We start from the raw sequence: 21,911 nt of genomic DNA on the forward strand, positions 1-21,911 counted from the left end.
AAAATAGTGACAGGAATAGTAATGGAAGAGAGACAGAGATGCAAACTTGCTTCAAGGAATAAGGATTAGGGACTCAGAACTTTTGATGGCTAAAAGAAGGACAGGTAGCAGGAAGTTTAGTTTGATGGCATGACTTCAAAGGAGTTGAGGACTTTAAATAGGAATAGTTGTCTGGAGCAACAAGGAGCCTACCTACCCAACATTGGCATGTGGAGTGAGAGCAAAACTCTAGCTACCACTTGAGTGTCTTCAGAGGAGATCCAAATTCCAGTCAGAGGAAGAAGAAGGAAAGGTTCAGAGAGGAGGTTGAAGACTTTGATGACTCTGTTCCAGCAGGTGCTAGAGAAAGGTTTGGGAGCCAGAATTCACAGCCATATATGTAGTGGAGATAGCTTTGTTTCCCCTGTGGTCCATCATATTCCCTATTATTTAGTGTTCCTGTCTCCTGAATCCTACCTTGACTTCAGGGCTTGGCTCCACATCACTTACCCCCAAGCTTTCATTTGCAGCCTTCATCTTTAGCCCAGGACTAGAGTCACCACAGTGTCCTCTTCCAGCTGCATAAGACAAACCTGATAGTATTCGCATCCTTAATGCAAAAGAAAGAGCAGTGGGAACTAGGACCTGAGTGTGGCTGCTGGGGAGCCTTAACTAGGAAGAGGAGATTTAGGACAAAGCTAGTTTTAGAGCACAGCCATCTAACTTTTACATGAAGTAATTTAAAGATGGTAAACAAGCTCTGATTCAGTGAGCCTCCAGAACACCATGATAGGTTGTGAGGTCCAGTGGGAAAGAATTTAGTGATCAGTCAATAATGCCTGCCCTGAGCAAGGAGACAGGTAATGCTACTATTATACGTTTTCATACATGCATTCACAGATCTCAATCATGTTTCCATGAATAAAAGGCTGCAGACTTAAGTATGATTAGCTATTTTCAAGTTTTCCCATAGAACAAGGGCTGGCAGACTGCAACTTGTGTTCCTAACCAGCCCCCTATTTGTCTTTGCAGGTAAATTTTATTAAGACACAGTCATGTACAGTCACTTACATATGTTCTACGGCTGCTTCCATGTGCAATGGCAGGGTTGAGTAGCTGTCACAGAGACCATACGGCCCACAGAACTTAAACTATTTACTATCCAGCCCTTTGGAGAAAAAGTTTGTCAACACTTGAAATACAAGAATGGACCGACAGAGTTGGCTCTTTGTTTGCCTCATAGCAGTCCACTAACTGTATGACACTGGACTCCCACAAATAATGAGAAACACTGTATTGGGACACTCAGTCTAGTGTCAAAAATCCCATGTACAAATTAATAGGATCATAGAAAAGTCATATTAGGAACATGAAGAAAGAACATTAAACAGGATGAGTTTTAAAGTCTCTCTTGCTCCATGCTCTAGAGGTTGCTCATGTGTACATCTTACCTTATTCTTTCCTCTGGTAGAAAAAGGTCCCTCTGGTTTGCCTAAGAAGACTTCTTTCTATGCAACAAAACATACATACAGCATACTTCACAGTAGACATTCTTTTTCTTTCAATGTTGTCAATTGGAGGCAGGTAGGAGCTACCCAGACCTTAGGTGTGGTGGAGGAGAAATAATGGTTCAGACTAGATTTTCCCTTGAGTCTATCCCAACTTCTATCTTTCAAGAATTATTTACAGAGTGCTCAGCAATGTCATTCCTGCTAATGGGCGTGACTTCCAAAGCACACATTTTGACACTTATAGAAACACCGCAGGTGAGAAATAAGACAAAATGCCAAAAGTGAATGGTGACAGATGAGGAAAGGCTCATCACAAAGTGGGCAGATGGAACTAGACCTTAAAAATCTTACCACTGCCAGGTTTATAAACCTTTACTGCTGTGCTGTCTAGGGAAGGTGAGTGAGTAGTTTATAGCAGAGATGCCTCCGTTAGGGCAGGACACAGCCTCACCCTTGCAGCCCCCAAATGCACCTAACAATGCCAACAGCACTGCCAGAGGGGTATTCCCTTGTCACCAAAGCACTGAAGCTGTTACCCTGACAAGGCCTGGAACTGTTTGGGAGTGAGAGAGTCAAGGTGGGGGGAAATTAATTTGCAGAATTAGAAATAACTTCCTCTGTCCAAATAACTCAGAGCTTTTCAAATACCCAAAACATCTAATGGAACATAGGATGAGCCTGACCTCGTTCCTTTACCCAAGACTAAGCACACAACTGAGCCTGAAGCTCAGCGTCCAGCAGAACTGTTGGAGTCAAAGGAAGAGAAAGAGCCACAGTTGCAGGAGAAAAGAGATTGAATCATCACTCTTAACTTAAAGTTAAACACCAATACCCTTGGTAGCCTCCCTCTGCTTTCACCTAGTTCTATCTCCTTCTCTCTCAACCTCACTTGAGTTCGTTATCACAGCTCCTGTCAAGGACTGAGGACCCACCAGAGCAAGCTGGAGGCAGGTTGCTAGTGCAGCTCAGAGTGTGCACTCCAGAGCCTGATACCGGGGCTCAGTTCCCTCCCCTTCTGTCACTTTCTTTTCTGTGTGATCTTGGACAAATGATGTCATATCTCTGTGCTTCATGCTCCATTAGAGTAAAGAGAATGAAAGGACCTGCATCATAAGATGGCTTTAGAGATGAAATGAGGTTTTGACAGATAAAGCACCTGGCTAATAATGACAAGCCAGCATTTTGGGTATGCCCGTTATTATTGCCACTCTGTGCTAGTGGGTTCAGGAAGGATTACCTTCGAAACACTGAACCCAGGCTACTACTCTCTGAACTTTATTCATCTATTTGGCATCTACATCTGAGTTGCTGAGTGTAGCTGGAGAAAAATATTCAACTATGCTTGATCAGCCTTATTTGACATACATGTTCAACAATGTCAAGTGTCCCCTGGTGCCTTCCAGAAATCTGACATTGTTTGCCAACCATTCCTCTCTTCCTGCTCACTCTCAGTTGATTTCCAGTGAAAGCAGCAGCATGGTTAAGAAAAACCAGGAAAGAATCTCCACATACTCCAGGACGGCACCTTTTACCTCAGAGTCTACTTGACAGCTCCACATGTAGACATCTCTAAACCATTGTACCCAAAAGTGAACATGGTACCCGCTTCCTTCCACTTGCTCAGGAGAAAGGTCAGGTAGTCATCTTTGACTCCTGTTTTTCTCTCCACACCTCAGAGTTGACCCAAGTCCTATCTGCTCTTTCTCTAAACAAAAGGAGAATCTGACCAGTCCCCATCACTGCTCATGCCCTGGTCCAAGCCAACATCTATCACTCAGGTTATAACTGGTCTCCCTGCCTTTGTCTTTGCACCTTTAGGATCCATTGCAACACAGCAGATTCAGCAATCCTTTCTGTGAAGTCTCTTCTTCCTCAGAATAAAGAGCCTATGTAAACTGATCATCCTCTCCCCCAGCTGCTTACTCACCACTCCCCAACCACACTCCCTCCAGGATTCCTGCCTCTAGGCCTTTGTGTCTGCTGTTTCCTATGCTTGGAGAGCCTTCCCCTCACCCCAAACCCAGACATCACTGTGGCTCATTCATCTCCTGCAGGCTTCTGCTCCAATGCTGCCTCCTCCAGTGAAGCCCTGACTACTTGCCCTGTATAAAATAATACACCCCCGACAAGATCTCCCAGGCTCTTTTTCCATACACTTTTGTTCTATGATTTTATCACCATCTAAATGTCTTATTTATTTACTTGGTTATATAGTCTCTCACGTAACACTGGGTGGAAAGCACCACAAGGATATTTGGCTCACTGCTGCATCTCAAATGCATAGCAGGTATTCAGTAAATATTTGTTGAATAAAAGACTGGATGAATGGTGACCTCTAATGCCTGTGAGCAAATCAGCTTAGAAAATGAGAATCTACTTCTTTAGTCTTACTGGATGCCACTGTCTATACAAGCAAGCTTAATTAATCCATATCAGCTACATGAGAAACTCATCAACCCATCCTAATGTCCCACAGCTAGAAAGGGCCAAGCCTAGGTTCAGATCCAGGGCCATCTGATTCAAGGAGCATGTACAAATGAAAGATTTAACAGCTCACATCAGAAGAGGAGGTGTTTGCAGAAATAATTACTGTTTAAAATAAGAACTGACCTTCTCGATATGTTTCCTTTCCAGGTTCATGACTACCTCCGCAGCAAGCTGTGTTCCCTCTATGAAAATGACTGCATTTTTGATAAATTTGAGTGTGTGTGGAATGGGTCAGACAGGTAAGAAAGGCTCTGTAGCTGAAGAACCTTCCAAAGGTTGTCTTGAAGAGGCTCGGGCAATTTATCCTAAGTAGAGTACAGCCAAAGGGAGGTCAAAATTGGGCTCCAAAACCTGGCTGAAATGCATAATGTCAGGCCTGGAAAGAAGAGAAGGATATAGTAAGGCCTTTGAATCCTGTTTCTGAACTGGCACAGATAACACTTTAATGGTAATAAGAAAGTCCTATCTTTTTCACACAAGACACCTCCAGCACTAGGTCAACATGCCTAAATGAAGATCACTTATCCACCAGCAAATTCCAGCCTGAACAGTTCAGATTACTGCCAAGTGGGCTTTCCAGATCAAAAATTATCCCTTGAAGCTGCTAGTGGAGACCTGGCCAATGGTCCTGGTGGTTCATTAACTGAATTCTAGTCGACCTCATTTATCACATTCCCTCAAAGTGATTTATTACTATTTTAAGGCCTTTGATTTGAACAGTACTTCATAATACCTCCCAATAGTTCATTTTTAGTTTGACAGATACAAATGATTCTTTGACTTCCATGAGAACTAAGTGCAAGCTACCAGGGGTTGATTTCGTTCCTTGATGAAGGTGGCACCAATTATAGTGTTTGAAAGCATAGAAATTCTATTATGGCAGGACATTCAGACATTCAAGATTTCAGTGAATACAAACCATCTCTCTCACACTCAACCTGTTTCTTGGCTTTCTTTGCCACTGATCAAAATGAATCCCCTCCTTAGCAGGCTTGGAAGGAGTCCCCACATGGCAAAGGACCCAAGTCACACTGACCAGTTGGTATAGGACAGAGAGCAAAGCAACTGTGACATATGAACAAAATCCCCCACAGGGAAAAGAAGCCAGCCCTCTCATTTTATTCTTTATTTATAGGTATTGATTTATTCATATATTATTATTTACATATCTGTTATTATTGCTCAGATTTTTCCTCTATCTTAGCCTTGATTCAAAAACCACACTTATTAGGCACCTACTATACACCAAACACATTCATACACATCATTTTATTTAATCCCAACCACAGTCTAACAAGATTGTTTTCATCATTCTCATTTTACAGTTCAGGAAACTGAGGCTTAGCAAGATAAATTAATCTGCCCAACCTCATAAAGTAGTAAGTAGTAGAAGCAAAAGTAACAAGTGTAGAGTTTGAATCCTAAGATCAACACTTTCTATAACATTACAACTGGGAAATTTAATTTCTCTTTCAAATAAGGTTGATAGTCTTTTTTTTTTTTTTTTTTTTTGGAAAATAATATCTCTTACTTGTTTAAAAATGAGTTGGGTCATGGGAGGGAAGCGAACGTCAAAGCACAGGAAGCAGTGAGGCCAACCGGCTGAATATTTATGCCCCAGAGTCAACCATATGTGGGTTTAAGGGTGGACTTTACTACCTACTAGCAATGTGACACTGAGCAAATTACTTACCTCTCTGTAAAACCCTTTTATGGGATAATAGAAGTTGAAACGAGATCATGGAGGCAAAGCCCTCAGTGCCCTGCCTGACAAGGTAATAACAGTCCACTCAAGGACACAGACACAGTTCACAGCATCAGTTTGATGGGCCAGAGTAACAAAATCTAACCTTTGCTTAATTTACCTGGTACAGCTGACAACATGCCCAAAAACACATCCTCCTTGCTGTGGCCCAATCTTGTCAGCTTTTTCCTTCACCTCTCTATACATCCCAAATAATTTGAGAAACGGATGAGAGTTCCTGCTCTCCCATCTTAAGGAGCCAGTCAGAGCTCCACCCAGAAGTGAGCGGGAGCCAGCCCCTCCAGGGGAACTGCTGTGTGATGGCACTTGGGGTACTTGCAGATGCCCTGGCCCAAGGAATCTTTCTCTCCCCACCTCAGCTTGTCACCATGTCTGAAATGTCACCATTAAATATTGAGTACCTTGCCTCTGGAAGACATTGGGTGTTCGCCACTCTCCTGATCAATTGCAGCTATGCCTAAGAGGGGATAACTCTTGTAAAAATGTGGAACCCATCTGTCCATTAAATGTGGAAATAAAAACCATATAAAATCTTTTTATTTCTCCATCCCAGATTCTTTTAAAATTTGAATTTTCTTATTTGTTTCCCAGATAAGACCATGATGACATCCATTTTGTAGATGAGTTTTCTAAAAAGGCCGAATTCAGAGCTAGTTCTCGGCAAGGGAAACGATACGCCCCGGGTTCATGCACGATGCCACCAGCATCTCTCCCCCAACCGCACCGATGCCATAAAGCCTTAGAGGTCAGACATCCAGGAGCCCCCTTGACAGTGGCCAAGCCTTAAACACGTACAACTGCTTATTGTTTTCAAAAATGTGTCTACTTCAACAAACCTCATTCTAGTCTCACATTCCTGATGGGAGGTAGGTAGGACTGGGATCATTAAAACCACTGGACACCTTTACTGAGCCAAAGAACCAAAAGGAATCTACCGAGCAAAAGCAAATTACAGGGACAGTTCTCACCATCCCTCATTTCCAAACCCAGCCAAAAAGCTCACTGCGTTCAGTGATTCAAAAAAAAAAAAAAGCCAACAATCACACTGCAGAGCCTGTTCTCACTTTTTGGTTTTTGTTTTTAGTAAAACCTATGGTGTCATAAGCTGCCCATAACATGGTATCATTTGCTCTAGAAAGACGACACAATGAAGATACGTCATTGCCTTTCTCCATAACACTCGGTCACTCCCTTTCCCCTCTATCTTGCAGTGTCATCATGACGGGCTCCTACAACAACTTCTTTAGGATGTTCGACAGAAACACCAAGCGTGATGTGACCCTTGAGGCTTCGAGGGAAAACAGCAAGCCCCGGGCTATCCTCAAACCCAGAAAAGTGTGTGTGGGGGGCAAGCGGAGAAAAGACGAGATCAGTGTCGACAGTCTGGACTTTAGCAAAAAGATCTTGCATACAGCTTGGCATCCTTCAGAAAATATTATAGCAGTGGCGGCTACAAATAACCTATATATATTCCAGGACAAGGTTAACTAGGTGGACAAGTTATTACTTAATAATCTCACATACTGAATACTAGTCAAACAAGTTTTTAAATGTTTCTTTGGGTCTTCATTTGATGCATTGACTTTAATTTCCCTATGCAGGAAATGATTGGAATAGAATTAAAAGGAGTCCAACATTCCCAGCTCCCCAGTTCTAAGAAACTTTTGTCAAACCCAATAGGTTTGGGACACTTCTGTTTAGAATTGAAAGCTGCCAGCTAACAGTAATTCTTCCATAGCTGACTTGAACTTCTGATGCTTTTATTGCCCAGTTTTCTCTGGTGGGTCCAGTGTTTTGTTCCTAGGTGTCTGCTGCGATAAAATGAGGTTGTCTGTAGTATTTAAGGAGAAAAGAAATAAGTTTTTTTTAATTAAGCAATTCCATTTGATTGAAAAAAAACAACAAAATAAACACCGTTTACTCTTAGACAAATTCTTCTTGTTTTGTGAAAAACCAGAACTAGTCAGTATCTCCTGCCCCTCCACCATTTTTTTTTTCTATTTTCCATTTTCCTTTGAACAATTTCATTTAAGCCAGAGATTTATTGCATGAAGCTGAGAAGAGGATGCAGAATGACGAGGAAAGGGCACATCAACCCTGCTATGCTCTTTTTTTGTAAACTCCATAGAAACAGCCTGAGAATTTGGCTAGGAAACTTGAATGCTTCAGGGGACAGAAAGAGAGCCCTTTCGACACAGTGCTTCCCAGAGTGAGCTTGGCAGGGCCAGGCGAGGCCAAATTCCATCTGCTGCCTTGTTACCCTTGCTTTTTGTGCTCTTAAATGGCTCCATATAATCCTCTACTTACATGTTCCTTGGCTTTTTTCTCTTCAACCTTTTCCAGCTTATTTATTCCATTGACTTCTAAAGGCCGAGTCCTGGTTGCTTATTATCTGGTATTCTAAATGAAGCAGTTGGAAGCAGTGCCACCACCCCTGAGTCCCTGAGAAAGGCTGGTCTGTTCTTTTTGGGTGTTTCTCCTAAGCAGCTCCCTCCCCTCCTCCTGGTTTTGGTAACCAAAAGTAACAATCCATCAACCTCCATTGTACCTAGAACAAAAATAGCCAATAAAAATGCTGATTTGTAAAGTCCCGTCAGGCACTTCTAACTCACCCCAAGCTCGCCATCTGGAAAAACAGACCAGAAGGCTGTCTTCTACAGAAATGAACTGTGGAGAAATCAAGCAGCTGTGACATGAAGTGAATGAAGTCCACTTGAAGCTGTGGAAGATGGTTCATCCTTTACCCCTGTTGAGGATCCAGATTTATAACTTCTAGAAAGCCATTTCCAGAAGGTTCTATGTGGCATACCCCTGGGAAAGGCACTAAATATATGCAAAGGATTTATAAACTTAGAGAGGAGAGTAGATGGGTGGAGTCCAGAAAGCTGGGTCTGGGTTAATATCGCTACATCTGCATTGATGACTCATTTCTCCTCACTTCCATTCAGTGCAGGGTAAATGGTTTGAGATGAGAGTTTTTCATTGAAAGGGAAATTTTCTTTCAGTTTACAGATGTATTAGAAGTCCTGACTTTCAAGTGTAATTTGCTTTGGAGGAGAAAAAAAAAGTGAAAGAATCATATTGTCTCAATTCTAAGCTACTATCCATTTACTAATAGCTTTTTGGCAAGGAAATAACTGTCACCTTAGGTAAAAACAGTTTTGTAAGATGCAGCCCAATTTCAGGAACTTTAAAATGTGAAAAAGTACATCTCAGAATTGAGGGAGCATGGGAAAAAAGACGAGACTTTCTCAGTATTACTCGTTTTTCCTGCAAGGAAAGCCTCTCCTTAGGCATCTCAAGTAAAGTGCCTAAGGTTTCTGGCCTGACTGGGACATTGTTCTTGGAAGAGACATGAGAGAGTCAGAAACTTCTGCCAGTCATAGAGAATGAAGATACTGCAGAAGGCCACTGGGTTATTGGCCTTTTACCACCAACTTTCTTTATGGCCTTTTCTCCACTTCTCCAGACTCAGCTCCTCTGTCTGTACCGGGTCGGGAGTGGGGACCAATCATTGTATCTCAAACTTAAGAATCAACCCACATTTGTACTATTATTCATGTAACTTTTTTTAAGTCACCTTTTCTTAAAAGCAAGACTTAGCCTCTTCCAAAGAAATAATATGCATGAAATTTCAACTGTGATATGCTAGGTTTTTTTCCCTAACATGAATCACATAATTATCAATATAACAAACATGCACCCACATACCACCTGAAATCATTTTGTGAACCACCAGGAGCATGTGTATCAAATTTTGGGCCCCCGAGTAACCGATATGACGGAATATTTACGCCTTCAGGTGCATCAAAGATGATAGAGTCACCAGGGCCGCCCAGAACACACACAGGAATAATTTTTTGTCATGCTTTAAGGAGTTCATAGGCCCCTTGGCAGTTTATCTGTGAATTCCAAATAAAAGCCCCTACACCAGTCCAACACCTTTAGCACACAGATGTACAAACTGAGACCCAGAGTAGGATGAGTTTCCAGGGAAAAAAGAGCAGAGGGCAGCCATCCTCTCTTCCATCCCCTGCAAAGGATGCATTAGAGCAAACACCCAAGACTCCTGGACAGGAACAGGAGGGGAAAGCCCTAGAGATTAGGCCTCAGGGGGCAATAGCCACCACGATGTTTCACAAATTACCTGTTCTTTACCAGGTACTAAACTAGGTATTTTATATGTGTGATCTTTCAGCCCCAGTACTGGCAATACTTCTTAGTGGCACATAGAAGTCAGTCTGTTTTCCAGCTGACACTGAAAACTACTTGAAGCCTGATTTGCTACCTTGCAACAGTTGGTTCGATTCTAAGGGCCCTGTACTACTTTACCCTGCAAGGCCTGCTGCTTGGTAAGAGCCATTAGATTACAACTGGAAGGTGTCCATTGAATTAAGGAAAATGGAAGCCACGCCATCCTTGGCTTTTACCAAAACCATCCTCGTGCAACATTCGGTTCGTGACATTAAAAACAAGTAATGCAAAAAGCTAAACTTTGGTAGACATTCATGCTCTTCTGTCAGGAGGAGGAAGATTAGTTAGAAAAAACAAAAAAGGAAGACATTAGCCAGCATCAAGTAGTGGGATATACATAGGCAGATGGGCAGTGGGAATCAAGTTGCTTCTTAACTCCTTAAAGATTGGCTCCTGCCTTTATTCTTCCATTGAAAAAAAAAAAAAAGCACCTTTAAACTTCTCATTGGTCTTGTAATTAATTCAACCAAATCAACATCTATTAGGCAACCAGCATATATAAGATGGAACAATTGTAAGATGGAACAAAGATGAAGCTAAAATTCTGCTAGCTCAGTGGCCCAATGAAATAAGTCAGCTATCTCCACTAAGCTTCCTTTGAACATTCTAGGGTCCATTATAATAAAAGGTATACCCTCAAATGCCCAATTTCTAAGGACTTAAAAAGCCATAATTTCCCTTCCTTCAAGCCTACAGAGCAACTGCCTAAATCTTCCCTCCCCTCCCCACCCCGGACCTCATTTCTTTTTCAGTCCCTTTGCTAGCTGCCCTGCAGGGATCAAGAAAGCCCTGGTAGGCCTCATAATGAGGATTTAGGGATGACACTACAGTCCACAGCCTGAATGGTGGAACCCTTACTAATTTCCCCTCTTTCGTGATGAATGTGTGGATGAAGCTGCTGTGTTTTCAATAATGCCACCCCCCTTCCAGAACAAATCCCCTGACAGTCGTTGGACATACCACCCTGAACGCACCCGATCTCGTCTAATCTTGGAAGTGAAACGGAGTCGGGCCTGGTTAGTCTTTGGATAGGGGAAATCTAGACATGCCACTGAGAAACATTCACACTGCAACCTGATCCACTGTGCATCCAACATGCCTTCATCCACCTCTTCCCCTGTATTTCTAAGTCAGTTCTCAGGGACTGGTTTCCAAGGGAGCAACCAACCTGGTCAGTGGAAAAAAGAAGGGACTGGGAGACAGGAAACGTGGGTCCTGCTCCTGGTAACCAAAGAAGTTAAGCTACCCACTCACAGTCCCTATGGCAGCATCATCACCTGTAAAATGGCCAGAAAGACATCTATCCTAGCTCAGAGAATTGTTATTAGGAGAACAAGAAATCCATTTACTTATAACTGTTTTGATAAGTTTAAAGCACCATAAAATAATAATAGCAACAACACTGATGGGTAATATACTATTGCTTTCCATGCCTCATCTCATTATCTCCTCCCCCAGACCCCATGATGGCATTAGTATTTCCATTTTGCAAATAAGAAAATAGACTCAATAGACTAAAGTTGTCAACCCATCCAAGGGCACAAAGCCAGAGAGAGATGGAACCACGACTCCAACTCAAGGTATCTGACTGTAAAGCCAGAGCTGCTAAAATACAGCTGTAACATACAATAGTTGCTAACATTTATTGAGCACTTATTATAAGCCAGGCTTTGTTCTACAAATTTCACATGTATTGACTTATTTACCCCTAAAACTCCAGATGCAGATACTATTGTTGTTCTGATAAATACAGAAACAAAGACGAATGACAACCAAATTTACACAGTTCACAAGTGACAAAGCCAGGCAGTTTTAGTCAAAGTTCTCATCCACTATCCCCATCATACATTATGTGTGTGTGTGTGTGTGTGTGTGTGTGTGTATGCATGTAGATGGAAGTTACTGATCAGAAAACAAGTCCCAGTAATGACCCATAAGCTCAATGAATTAAAGATTCATTGATTGCCTGGGATGTGTCAGGCAGCCAGGATCTAGACAAGGGGCTGGAGTTACTGAGATGTTTAAACCACTGGCCCCTGCCCTCCAAGAGATAACACTCACATAGGAGAAAGTGCATACTTGCATATTGTAAACATATTTACAATGAGGTATCTACGAGGGGCAGAAATCATGCAGAGGAAGAAATGGTTAATCAATGTGTGATAAGAAAAGGTTCTCAGAATGTGTCATCTAAGCAGAATTTTAACTCAATTTGCTCAACAAAGCATGGTACAGCATTTCTTTTTTTTTTTTTTTTTTTATTATACTTTAAGTTGTAGGGTACATGTGCATAACGTGCAGGTTTGTTACATATGTATACTTGTGCCATGTTGGTGTGCTGCACCCATCAACTCGTCATTTACATCAGGTATAACTCCCAATGCAATCCCTCCCCCCTCCCCCCTCCCCATGATAGGCCCCGGTGTGTGATGTTCCCCTTCCCGAGTCCAAGTGATCTCATTGTTCAGTTCCCACCTATGAGTGAGAACATGCGGTGTTTGGTTTTCTGTTCTTGTGATAGTTTGCTAAGAATGATGGTTTCCAGCTGCTTCCATGTCCCTACAAAGGACACAAACTCATCCTTTTTGATGGCTGCATAGTATTCCATGGTGTATATGTGCCACATTTTCTTAATCCAATCTGTCACTGATGGACATTTGGGTTGATTCCAAGTCTTTGCTATTGTGAATAGTGCTGCAATAAACATACGTGTGCATGTGTCTTTATAGCAGCATAATTTATAATCCTTTGGGTATATACCCAGTAATGGGATGGCTGGGTCATATGGTACATCAAGTTCTAGATCCTTGAGGAATCGCCATACTGTTTTCCATAATGGTTGAACTAGTTTACAATCCCACCAACAGTGTAAAAGTGTTCCTATTTCTCCACATCCTCTCCAGCACCTGTTGTTTCCTGACTTTTTAATGATCGCCATTCTAACTGGTGTGAGATGGCATCTCATTGTGGTTTTGATTTGCATTTCTCTGATGGCCAGTGATGATGAGCATTTTTTCATGTGTCTGTTGGCTGTGTGAATGTCTTCTTTTGAGAAATGTCTGTTCATATCCTTTGCCCACTTTTTGATGGGGTTGTTTGTTTTTTTCTTGTAAATTTGTTTGAGTTCTTTGTAGGTTCTGGATATTAGCCCTTTGTCAGATGAGTAGATTGCAAAAATTTTCTCCCATTCTGTAGGTTGCCTGTTCACTCTGATGGTAGTTTCTTTTGCTGTGCAGAAGCTCTTTAGTTTAATGAGATCCCATTTGTCAGTTTTGGCTTTTGCTGCCGTTGCTTTTGGTGTTTTAGACATGAAGTCTTTGCCCATGCCTATGTCCTGAATGGTACTACCTAGGTTTTCCTCTAGGATTTTTATGGTATTAGGTCTAACATTTAAGTCTCTAATCCATCTTGAATTAATTTTCGTATAAGGAGTAAGGAAAGGATCCAGTTTCAGCTTTCTACTTATGGCTAGCCAATTTTCCCAGCACCATTTATTAAATAGGGAATCCTTTCCCCATTTCTTGTTTCTCTCAGGTTTGTCAAAGATCAGATGGCTGTAGATGTGTGGTATTATTTCTGAGGACTCTGTTCTGTTCCATTGGTCTATATCTCTGTTTTCGTACCAGTACCATGCTGTTTTGGTTACTGTAGCCTTGTAGTATAGTTTGAAGTCAGGTAGCGTGATGCCTCCAGCTTTGTTCTTTTGACTTAGGATTGCCTTGGAGATGCGGGCTCTTTTTTGGTTCCATATGAACTTTAAAGCAGTTTTTTCCAATTCTGTGAAGAAACTCATTGGTAGCTTGATGGGGATGGCATTGAATCTATAAATTACCTTGGGCAGTATGGCCATTTTCACGATATTGATTCTTCCTATCCGTGAGCATGGTATGTTCTTCCATTTGTTTGTGTCCTCTTTGATTTCACTGAGCAGTGGTTTGTAGTTGTCCTTGAAGAGGTCCTTTACATCCCTTGTAAGTTGGATTCCTAGATATTTTATTCTCTTTGAAGCAATTGTGAATGGAAGTTCATTCCTGATTTGGCTCTCTGTTTGTCTGTTACTGGTGTATAAGAATGCTTGTGATTTTTGCACATTAATTTTGTATCCTGAGACTTTGCTGAAGTTGCTTATCAGCTTAAGGAGATTTTGGGCTGAGACAATGGGGTTTTCTAAATATACAATCATGTCATCTGCAAACAGGGACAATTTGACTTCTTCTTTTCCTAACTGAATACCCTTGATTTCTTTCTCTTGCCTGATTGCCCTAGCCAGAACTTCTAACACTATGTTGAATAGGAGTGGTGAGAGAGGGCATCCCTGTCTTGTGCCAGTTTTCAAAGGGAATTTTTCCAGTTTTTGCCCATTCAGTATGATATTGGCTGTGGGTTTGTCATAAATAGCTCTTATTATTTTGAGGTACGTTCCATCAATACCGAATTTATTGAGCGTTTTTAGCATGAAGGGCTGTTGAATTTTGTCAAAAGCCTTTTCTGCATCTATTGAGATAATCATGTGGTTCTTGTCTTTGGTTCTGTTTATATGCTGGATTATGTTTATTGATTTGCGAATGTTGAACCAGCCTTGCATCCCAGGGATGAAGCCCACTTGATCATGGTGGATAAGCTTTTTGATGTGTTGCTGAATCCGGTTTGCCAGTATTTTATTGAGGATTTTTGCATAGATGTGCATCAGAGATATTGGTCTAAAATTCTCTTTTTTTGTTGTGTCTCTGCCAGGCTTTGGTATCAGGATGATGTTGGCCTCATAAAATGAGTTAGGGAGGATTCCCTCTTTTTCTATTGATTGGAATAGTTTCAGAAGGAATGGTACCAACTCCTCCTTGTACCTCTGGTAGAATTCAGCTGTGAATCCATCTGGTCCTGGACTTTTTTTGGTTGGTAGGCTATTAATTATTGCCTCAATGTCAGAGCCTGCTATTGGTCTATCCAGGGATTCAACTTCTTCCTGGTTTAGTCTTGGAAGAGTGTAAGTGTCCAGGAAATTATCCATTTCTTCTAGATTTTCCAGTTTATTTGCGTAGAGGTGTTTATAGTATTCTCTGATGGTAGTTTGTATTTCTGTGGGGTTGGTGGTGATATCCCCTTTATCATTTTTAATTGCGTCGATTTGATTCTTCTTTCTTTTCTTCTTTATTAGTCTTGCTAGTGGTCTGTCAATTTTGTTGATCTTTTCAAAAAACCAACTCCTGGATTCATTGATTTTTTGGAGAGTTTTTTGTGTCTCTATCTCCTTCAGTTCTGCTCTGATCTTAGTTATTTCTTGCCTTCTGCTAGCTTTCGAATGTGTTTGCTCTTGCTTCTCTAGTTCTTTTAATTGCGATGTTAGAGTGTGAATTTTAGATCTTTCCTGCTTTCTCTTGTGGGCATTTAGTGTTATAAATTTCCCTCTACACACTGCTTTAAATGTGTCCCAGAGATTCTGGTATGTTGTATCTTTGTTCTCATTGGTTTCAAAGAACATCTTTATTCTGCCTTCATTTCGTTATGTACCCAGTAGTCATTCAGGAGCAGGTTGTTCAGTTTCCATGTAGTTGAGCGGTTTTGATTGAGTTTCTTAGTCCTGAGTTCTAGTTTGATTGCACTGTGGTCTGAGAGACAGTTTGTTATAATTTCTGTTCTTGTACATTTGCTGAGGAGTGCTTTACTTCCAATTACATGGTCGATTTTGGAGTAAGTACGATGTGGTGCTGAGAAGAATGTATATTCTGTTGATTTGGGGTGGAGAGTTCTATAGATGTCTATTAGGTCTGCTTGCTGCAGAGATGAGTTCAATTCCTGGATATCCTTGTTAACTTTCTGTCTCGTTGATCTGTCTAATGTTGACAGTGGAGTGTTGAAGTCTCCCATTATTATTGTATGGGAGTCTAAGTCTCTTTGTAAGTCTCTAAGGACTTGCTTTATGAATCTGGGTGCTCCTGTATTGGGTGTACCCCACCCCCCAAACACCGAACCCCCACCTCACAAACACCCAACCCAACCAACGCCACCCAAATCTTCCACCCCCCCCGACCCACCCCCCACACCCCCCCCCCAACCCACAACCCCAACACCCCCCCAACACAACCCCAACCCCAAACCCACCCCCACCCCCCCCCTCTTCCCCCACCCCACAAGCACAAAATTCACACTACAACCCCCACCCCACCCCCCCCCCACCACCACCCACCCACAATCGCCCCCCCACCACCCCCCCCCCCCACCACCACCACCCACCCCCCCCACCCCAACCCACCCACCAAACCCAAAACCACCCCCCACCCACCGCACCCCCAACCCCTCCCCATACACCCAACCCAAACCCACCCAACCCCACCCTCCCAACCACCACAAACCCACACCTCCACCCCACCATATATATTTAGGATAGTTAGCTCTTCCTGTTGAATTGATCCCTTTACCATTATGTAATGGCCTTGTCTCTTTTGATCTTTGATGGTTTAAAGTCTGTTTTATCAGAGACTAGTATTGCAACCCCCGCTTTTTTTTGTTCTCCATTTGCTTGGTAAATCTTCCTCCATCCCTTTATTTTGAGCCTATGTATGTCTCTGCGTGTGACATGGGTCTCCTGAATACAGCAGACTGATGGGTCTTGACTCTTTATCCAGTTTGCCAGTCTGTGTCTTTTAATTGGAGCATTTAGTCCATTTACATTTAAGGTTAAGATTGTTATGTGTGAACTTGATCCTGCCATTATGATATTAACTGGTTATTTTGCTCGTTAGTTGATGCAGTTTCTTCCTAGCCTCGATGGTCTTTACATTTTGGCATGTTTTTGCAATGGCTGGTACCGGTTGTTCCTTTCCATGTTTAGTGCTTCCTTCAGGGTCTCTTGTAAGGCAGGCCTAGTGGTGACAAAATCTCTAAGCATTTGCTTATCTGTAAAGGATTTTATTTCTCCTTCACTTATGAAACTCAGTTTGGCTGGATATGAAATTCTGGGTTTAAAATTCTTTTCTTTAAGAATGTTGAATATTGGCCCCCACTCTCTTCTGGCTTGGAGAGTTTCTGCCGAGAGATCTGCTGTTAGTCTGATGGGCTTCCCTTTGTGGGTAACCCGACCTTTCTCTCTGGCTGCCCTTAACATTTTTTCCTTCATTTCAACTTTGGTGAATCTGGCAATTATGTGTCTTGGAGTTGCTCTTCTCGAGGAGTATCTTTGTGGTGTTCTCTGTATTTCCTGGATTTGAATGTTGGCCTGCCCTACTAGGTTGGGGAAGTTCTCCTGGATGATATCCTGAAGAGTGTTTTCCAACTTGGTTCCATTTTCCCCCTCACTTTCAGGCACCCCAATCAGACGTAGATTTGGTCTTTTTACATAATCCCATACTTCTTGCAGGCTTTGTTCATTTCTTTTTTCTTTTTTTCTTTTGGTTTCTCTTCTCGCTTCATTTCATTCATTTGATCCTCAATCGCAGATACTCTTTCTTCCAGTTGATCGAGTCGGTTACTGAAGCTTGTGCATTTGTCATGTATTTCTCGTGTCATGGTTTTCATCTCTTTCATTTCGTTTAGGACCTTCTCTGCATTAATTACTCTAGCCATCAATTCTTCCACTTTTTTTTCAAGATTTTTAGTTTCTTTGCGCTGGGTACATAATTCCTCCTTTACCTCTGAGAAATTTGATGGACTGAAGCCTTCTTCTCTCATCTCATCAAAGTCATTCTCCGTCCAGCTTTGATCCGTTGCTGGCGATGAGCTGCGCTCCTTTGCCGGGGGAGATGCGCTCTTATTTTTTGAATTTCCAGCTTTTCTGCCCTGCTTTTTCCCCATCTTTGTGGTTTTATCTGCCTCTGGTCTTTGATGATGGTGATGTATTGATGGGGTTTTGGTGTAGGTGTCCTTCCTGTTTCATAGTTTTCCTTCTAACAGTCAGGACCCTCAGCTGTAGGTCTGTTGGAGATTGCTTGAGGTCCACTCCAGACCCTGTTTGCCTGGGTATCAGCAGCAGAGGCTGCAGAAGATAGAATATTTCTGAACAGCAAGTGTACCTGTCTGATTCTTGCTTTGGAAGCTTCCTCTCAGGGGTGTACTCCACCCTGTGAGGTGTGGGGTGTCAGACTGCCCCTAGTGGGGGATGTCTCCCAGTTAGGCTACTCAGGGGTCAGGGACCCACTTGAGCAGGGAGTCTGTCCCTTCTCAGATCTCAACCTCCGTGTTGGGAGATCCACTGCTCTCTTCAAAGCTGTCAGACAGAGTCGTTTGCGTCTGCAGAGGTTTCGGCTGCGTTTGTTATTGCCCTGTCCCCAGAGGTGGAGTCTACAGAGACAGGCAGGTTTCCTTGAGCTGCTGTGAGCTCCACCCAGTTCGAGCTTCCCAGCAGCTTTGTTTACCTACTTAAGCCTCAGCAATGGCGGGCGCCCCTCCCCCAGCCTTGCTGCTGCCTTGCCAGTAGATCATAGACTGCTGTGCTAGCAATGAGGGAGGCTCCGTGGGTGTGGGACCCTCCCGGCCAGGTGTGGGATATGATCTCCTGGTGTGCCTGTTTGCTTAAAGCGCAGTATTGGGGTGGGAGTTACCCGATTTTCCAGGTGTTGTGTGTCTCAGTTCCCCTGGCTAGGAAAAGGGATTCCCTTCCCCCTTGCGCTTCCCAGGTGAGGCAATGCCTCACCCTGCTTCAGCTCTCGCTGGTCGGGCTGCAGCAGCTGACCAGCACCGATCGCCTGGCACTCCCCAGTGAGATGAACCCAGTACCTCAGTTGAAAATGGAGAAATCACCGGTCTTCTGTGTCGCTGGCGCTGGGAGTTGGAGACTGGAGCTGTTCCTATTCGGCCATCTTGCTCCACCCCTGATACAGCATTTCCAATAGGTAGACCAACATATACCAGAATATGAAGCAAAATCCATACGGCATGGGAACAGAAAGCCAACGTTTCTCTCCTTCCATTAGAAACACATTTTCGACATAGTAGAACTAGCCTACCCCTTTTTCCTTTTGCTCATCCAATAACAAATATTTATTAAACCTTATTTTTAGCACTGTATTTAAATGTAAATAGTAGATGGAAAGAATAAAAGGAAACCAATATTTCCTGAGCAGTTATTGTAATGACAGGCATTGGGAGAGGCACTGTTTTAAATCATTGTAATCACCTGATAGGTAGATGTATTATTCCATTTTTATAGTGAGAAACAGACTCAAAGCATTAAATGACCTAGCGGGAAGTTTTATCTAGATCTATCCTGTTGCAGATCCTATACCTCTTCTATCACAGTGATTGGTAATGCAGAGATACCTTGGCTTGATTATTTTCCCTAGCGTGGATACTCACAAACACACCATTTCTCTGTGACTAAACATTGCCTGACAGCTGACCAAGAATACAAATTTGGTCTGTCATCAAAGCAGAGAGTAAAGTCAAGTGGCTCACAGGTCTCCAATTCCTGAATTTGACCTTATTATGACCGATTAACTGTCCCCCAATTTAGTTATTCCATGCCCCATTGGTTAAACTGCCAGTGGCAGAACCATCGTGATCTGCCATCTCTGCTGATTCCTGCCTCAGCTGCAATCAAAGCAATGATCACTGTCAGGCCAGAAGCAGGGGCTTAGCCACTGCTAAGACAGATCCCAGTCCACTCCCAGCCTTCCCACCCCTGCTGCTCATTCCCCAAAAAGTCAACCTGGGTTTTCCTGGGTGAACAGCTCCCACTGAACAGCTCCTGCTTGCCCATCTCAAGCCCTCTCAGCTGTCACTCCAATCATTTTGGCTGCTGCATTTGGTTTGAGAGAGTGAAGAGGACACTTCTTCAGAACTCATCTTTGACAGAAACCCAGAAATGTAGGAACAAGCCATGATTTCCGTGATTCTTGCTCTGGTTGACTAGGGATGCACTCCCTTCCAGCCAGGGTAATACATTTTTGTGGGAGTCATGGAAGACTCAGGAAGCTGGAGTAGAAGGGAGGGGGTGCTGCCTCACTGGTAAAAGGAAAAGCAACATTTTGGAACTCTAATCGGCTGCTCAGTTGGGTGAATTTCATGCATTCATTCATCCATTCATTCATTTACTAAATGGTTAATGATTGTTCATGTACTGCCTGCCAAGCCCATGCCAGGGTGGTCTGTGGAAGCAGCAGTGACAGCTCCATCTTCACACAGGTCACAGACAGCGGGAGGTGCAGACAAACTCACAGGCAATGGTGGCAGTGGACTATCAAGAGCCCAGGATACCAAGCCTGCCAGCCTGCCTGCCTGGGTTAAAATCTGAGCTCCACCACTTAAAAGCTGAGCAACCTAGAAAAATGACAACCTCTCTCTGTGCCTCGATTTTCTTATTGATGAAATGAGGATAAAAATGACATCTATCTCATAAAATTGCTGTGAAGATTAAATGATTTAATATACACAAAGCTCTTAGAAGGGTGCCTGGCCCACAAATATGCATTCAGTGCACATTTCTTGCTACAGTTCTGCTAATCCTATAAAACATATGCACTATGACGGGTGTGTCTGGGTGCCAGGAGAACACAAAGGAGCACCACCTCATCCAGACCAGAAGCTTCCCAGAGGAGGTGATTTGCAAGGTGAAATCTGAAAGATAAAGGGAGTGAGTTATCCAGGGGAAGAGAAAGGAAAAGCATATTCCAGATATTAGGATAGGACAGTGGAGGCAAAACAGCATATGCCATATGTATATTCCATATATATATATGGAATTCACAACACTATGGTGTGACTGATTAGTAAAAAGCAGGAAGGCAGATTAAGAGAAATAAGGAGACATGGTAAGGTGAGTGGGCAGTAATGCATGATCTGAAAAATAATAATAATGCGTGGACTTAGTGAGGTTCACACATCAGGAGCTTCTTTAACAGCCAGGCTATGAGGCACTCAGATGAGGAGCTATGGTTTCCATAACTTAGCAAATACTTATAGTCCAGCCACAGGGGAGATAGTGATAAACTCAGCTCAAATGTCACCTCCTCAGAGACGCTTTCTCAACCACCCTTAGTTCCATGAGGACTGCATCATTGTTTAGGCCACTCCTGTATCCCCAGAGCACAGAACATTGTCTGGCTCATAGTAGGTGCTCAAAACTTTTGTTGAATGAACAAATAAACGTGTAAGGAAGTCAGGCACAGCACTTGCCCACAGGAAGCTTACAAGATGAGCAGCATGCCCCTGGGAGTTTGAATGATATATGGAGATACAAGCAGCATCACAGGACTGCTCAGAGGAGTCAGGGAATTAAGAAAAAACTGAGAGCCAGTGAGCCAAGATGTGTTAAGAGCAAGCGATCAAACTTAGATTGCAGTGTTAGTTAATAGAGCGTATGTGTCCCTGCCTGATGCATTACCCTCCCTGCAGTAGTTAGCCTTCTGGGACCCTGCCAAGCATGCAGAAAGGTTGACAGCTTACAATCAATACCATGTTCACTGATGCAGGGAGCAACATTATCACATCCAAGATATTGCCCCCACACCCAGGCTGCAGCACTAAATATTCCCCATAACAAGGCAAAGGGAAGTGACAAGAGCTATTATTCTCAACCCTCCCACTTGGAAATAAGAGGTGAGAGAAACCTTCCCCTAGATGTTCTTAGGGGAAGGCAAGACAGTTCCCCAAAGAAATCTTTCAGAGCTGAGCACATGCCTAATACAGCAAGACAGGGATGGGAGAAGACTGGCATTTTCATTTGCCTGGGTGTCCACAATGTTGCAGGGGAAGCTCTGTGGGCAGCTGGGAAACACAACAATAAATTGGAGGGGGACGAACAAAAGGGTCAGTGGGGCTGTGTGCTGAGTGAATGCTGGATTTTATTCTACATGCCCGATTCACTCCAATGAGATAAACCTGACTTCCCCCAGTGTGGCCTTCTTATTTCAGCTTCTCTGACTGTGGCATAATTGAAAGTCATATTTCATATAGACCATTGGTTTTCAACTCCAAATGCAGGT

General features: G+C 42.9%; 2 protein-coding genes across 11 annotated transcripts in view; both read left to right on the forward strand.

Annotated features, from left to right (window-relative positions):
- PPP2R2B (protein phosphatase 2 regulatory subunit Bbeta) overlaps positions 1-7,668 on the forward strand; it is a 487,138-nt gene extending 479,470 nt beyond the window's left edge. For all 10 annotated transcript variants that reach the window (XM_050794012.1, XM_050794011.1, XM_050794017.1 and 7 more), the window contains 2 exons: positions 4,125-4,216; positions 6,954-7,668. In XM_050794012.1, coding sequence (XP_050649969.1) covers positions 4,125-4,216; positions 6,954-7,233 — 372 coding nt within the window. In that variant the 3' untranslated portion in view covers positions 7,234-7,668. The remainder of the gene's footprint in view (positions 1-4,124; positions 4,217-6,953) is intronic.
- PRELID2 (PRELI domain containing 2) overlaps positions 1-21,911 on the forward strand; it is a 1,077,378-nt gene that overhangs the window by 218,688 nt on the left and 836,779 nt on the right. The window lies entirely within an intron of this gene.

Source organism: Macaca thibetana, chromosome 6, assembly GCF_024542745.1.
Source record: "Macaca thibetana thibetana isolate TM-01 chromosome 6, ASM2454274v1, whole genome shotgun sequence".
In the NCBI taxonomy this organism is placed as follows: Eukaryota; Metazoa; Chordata; class Mammalia; order Primates; family Cercopithecidae; genus Macaca; species Macaca thibetana.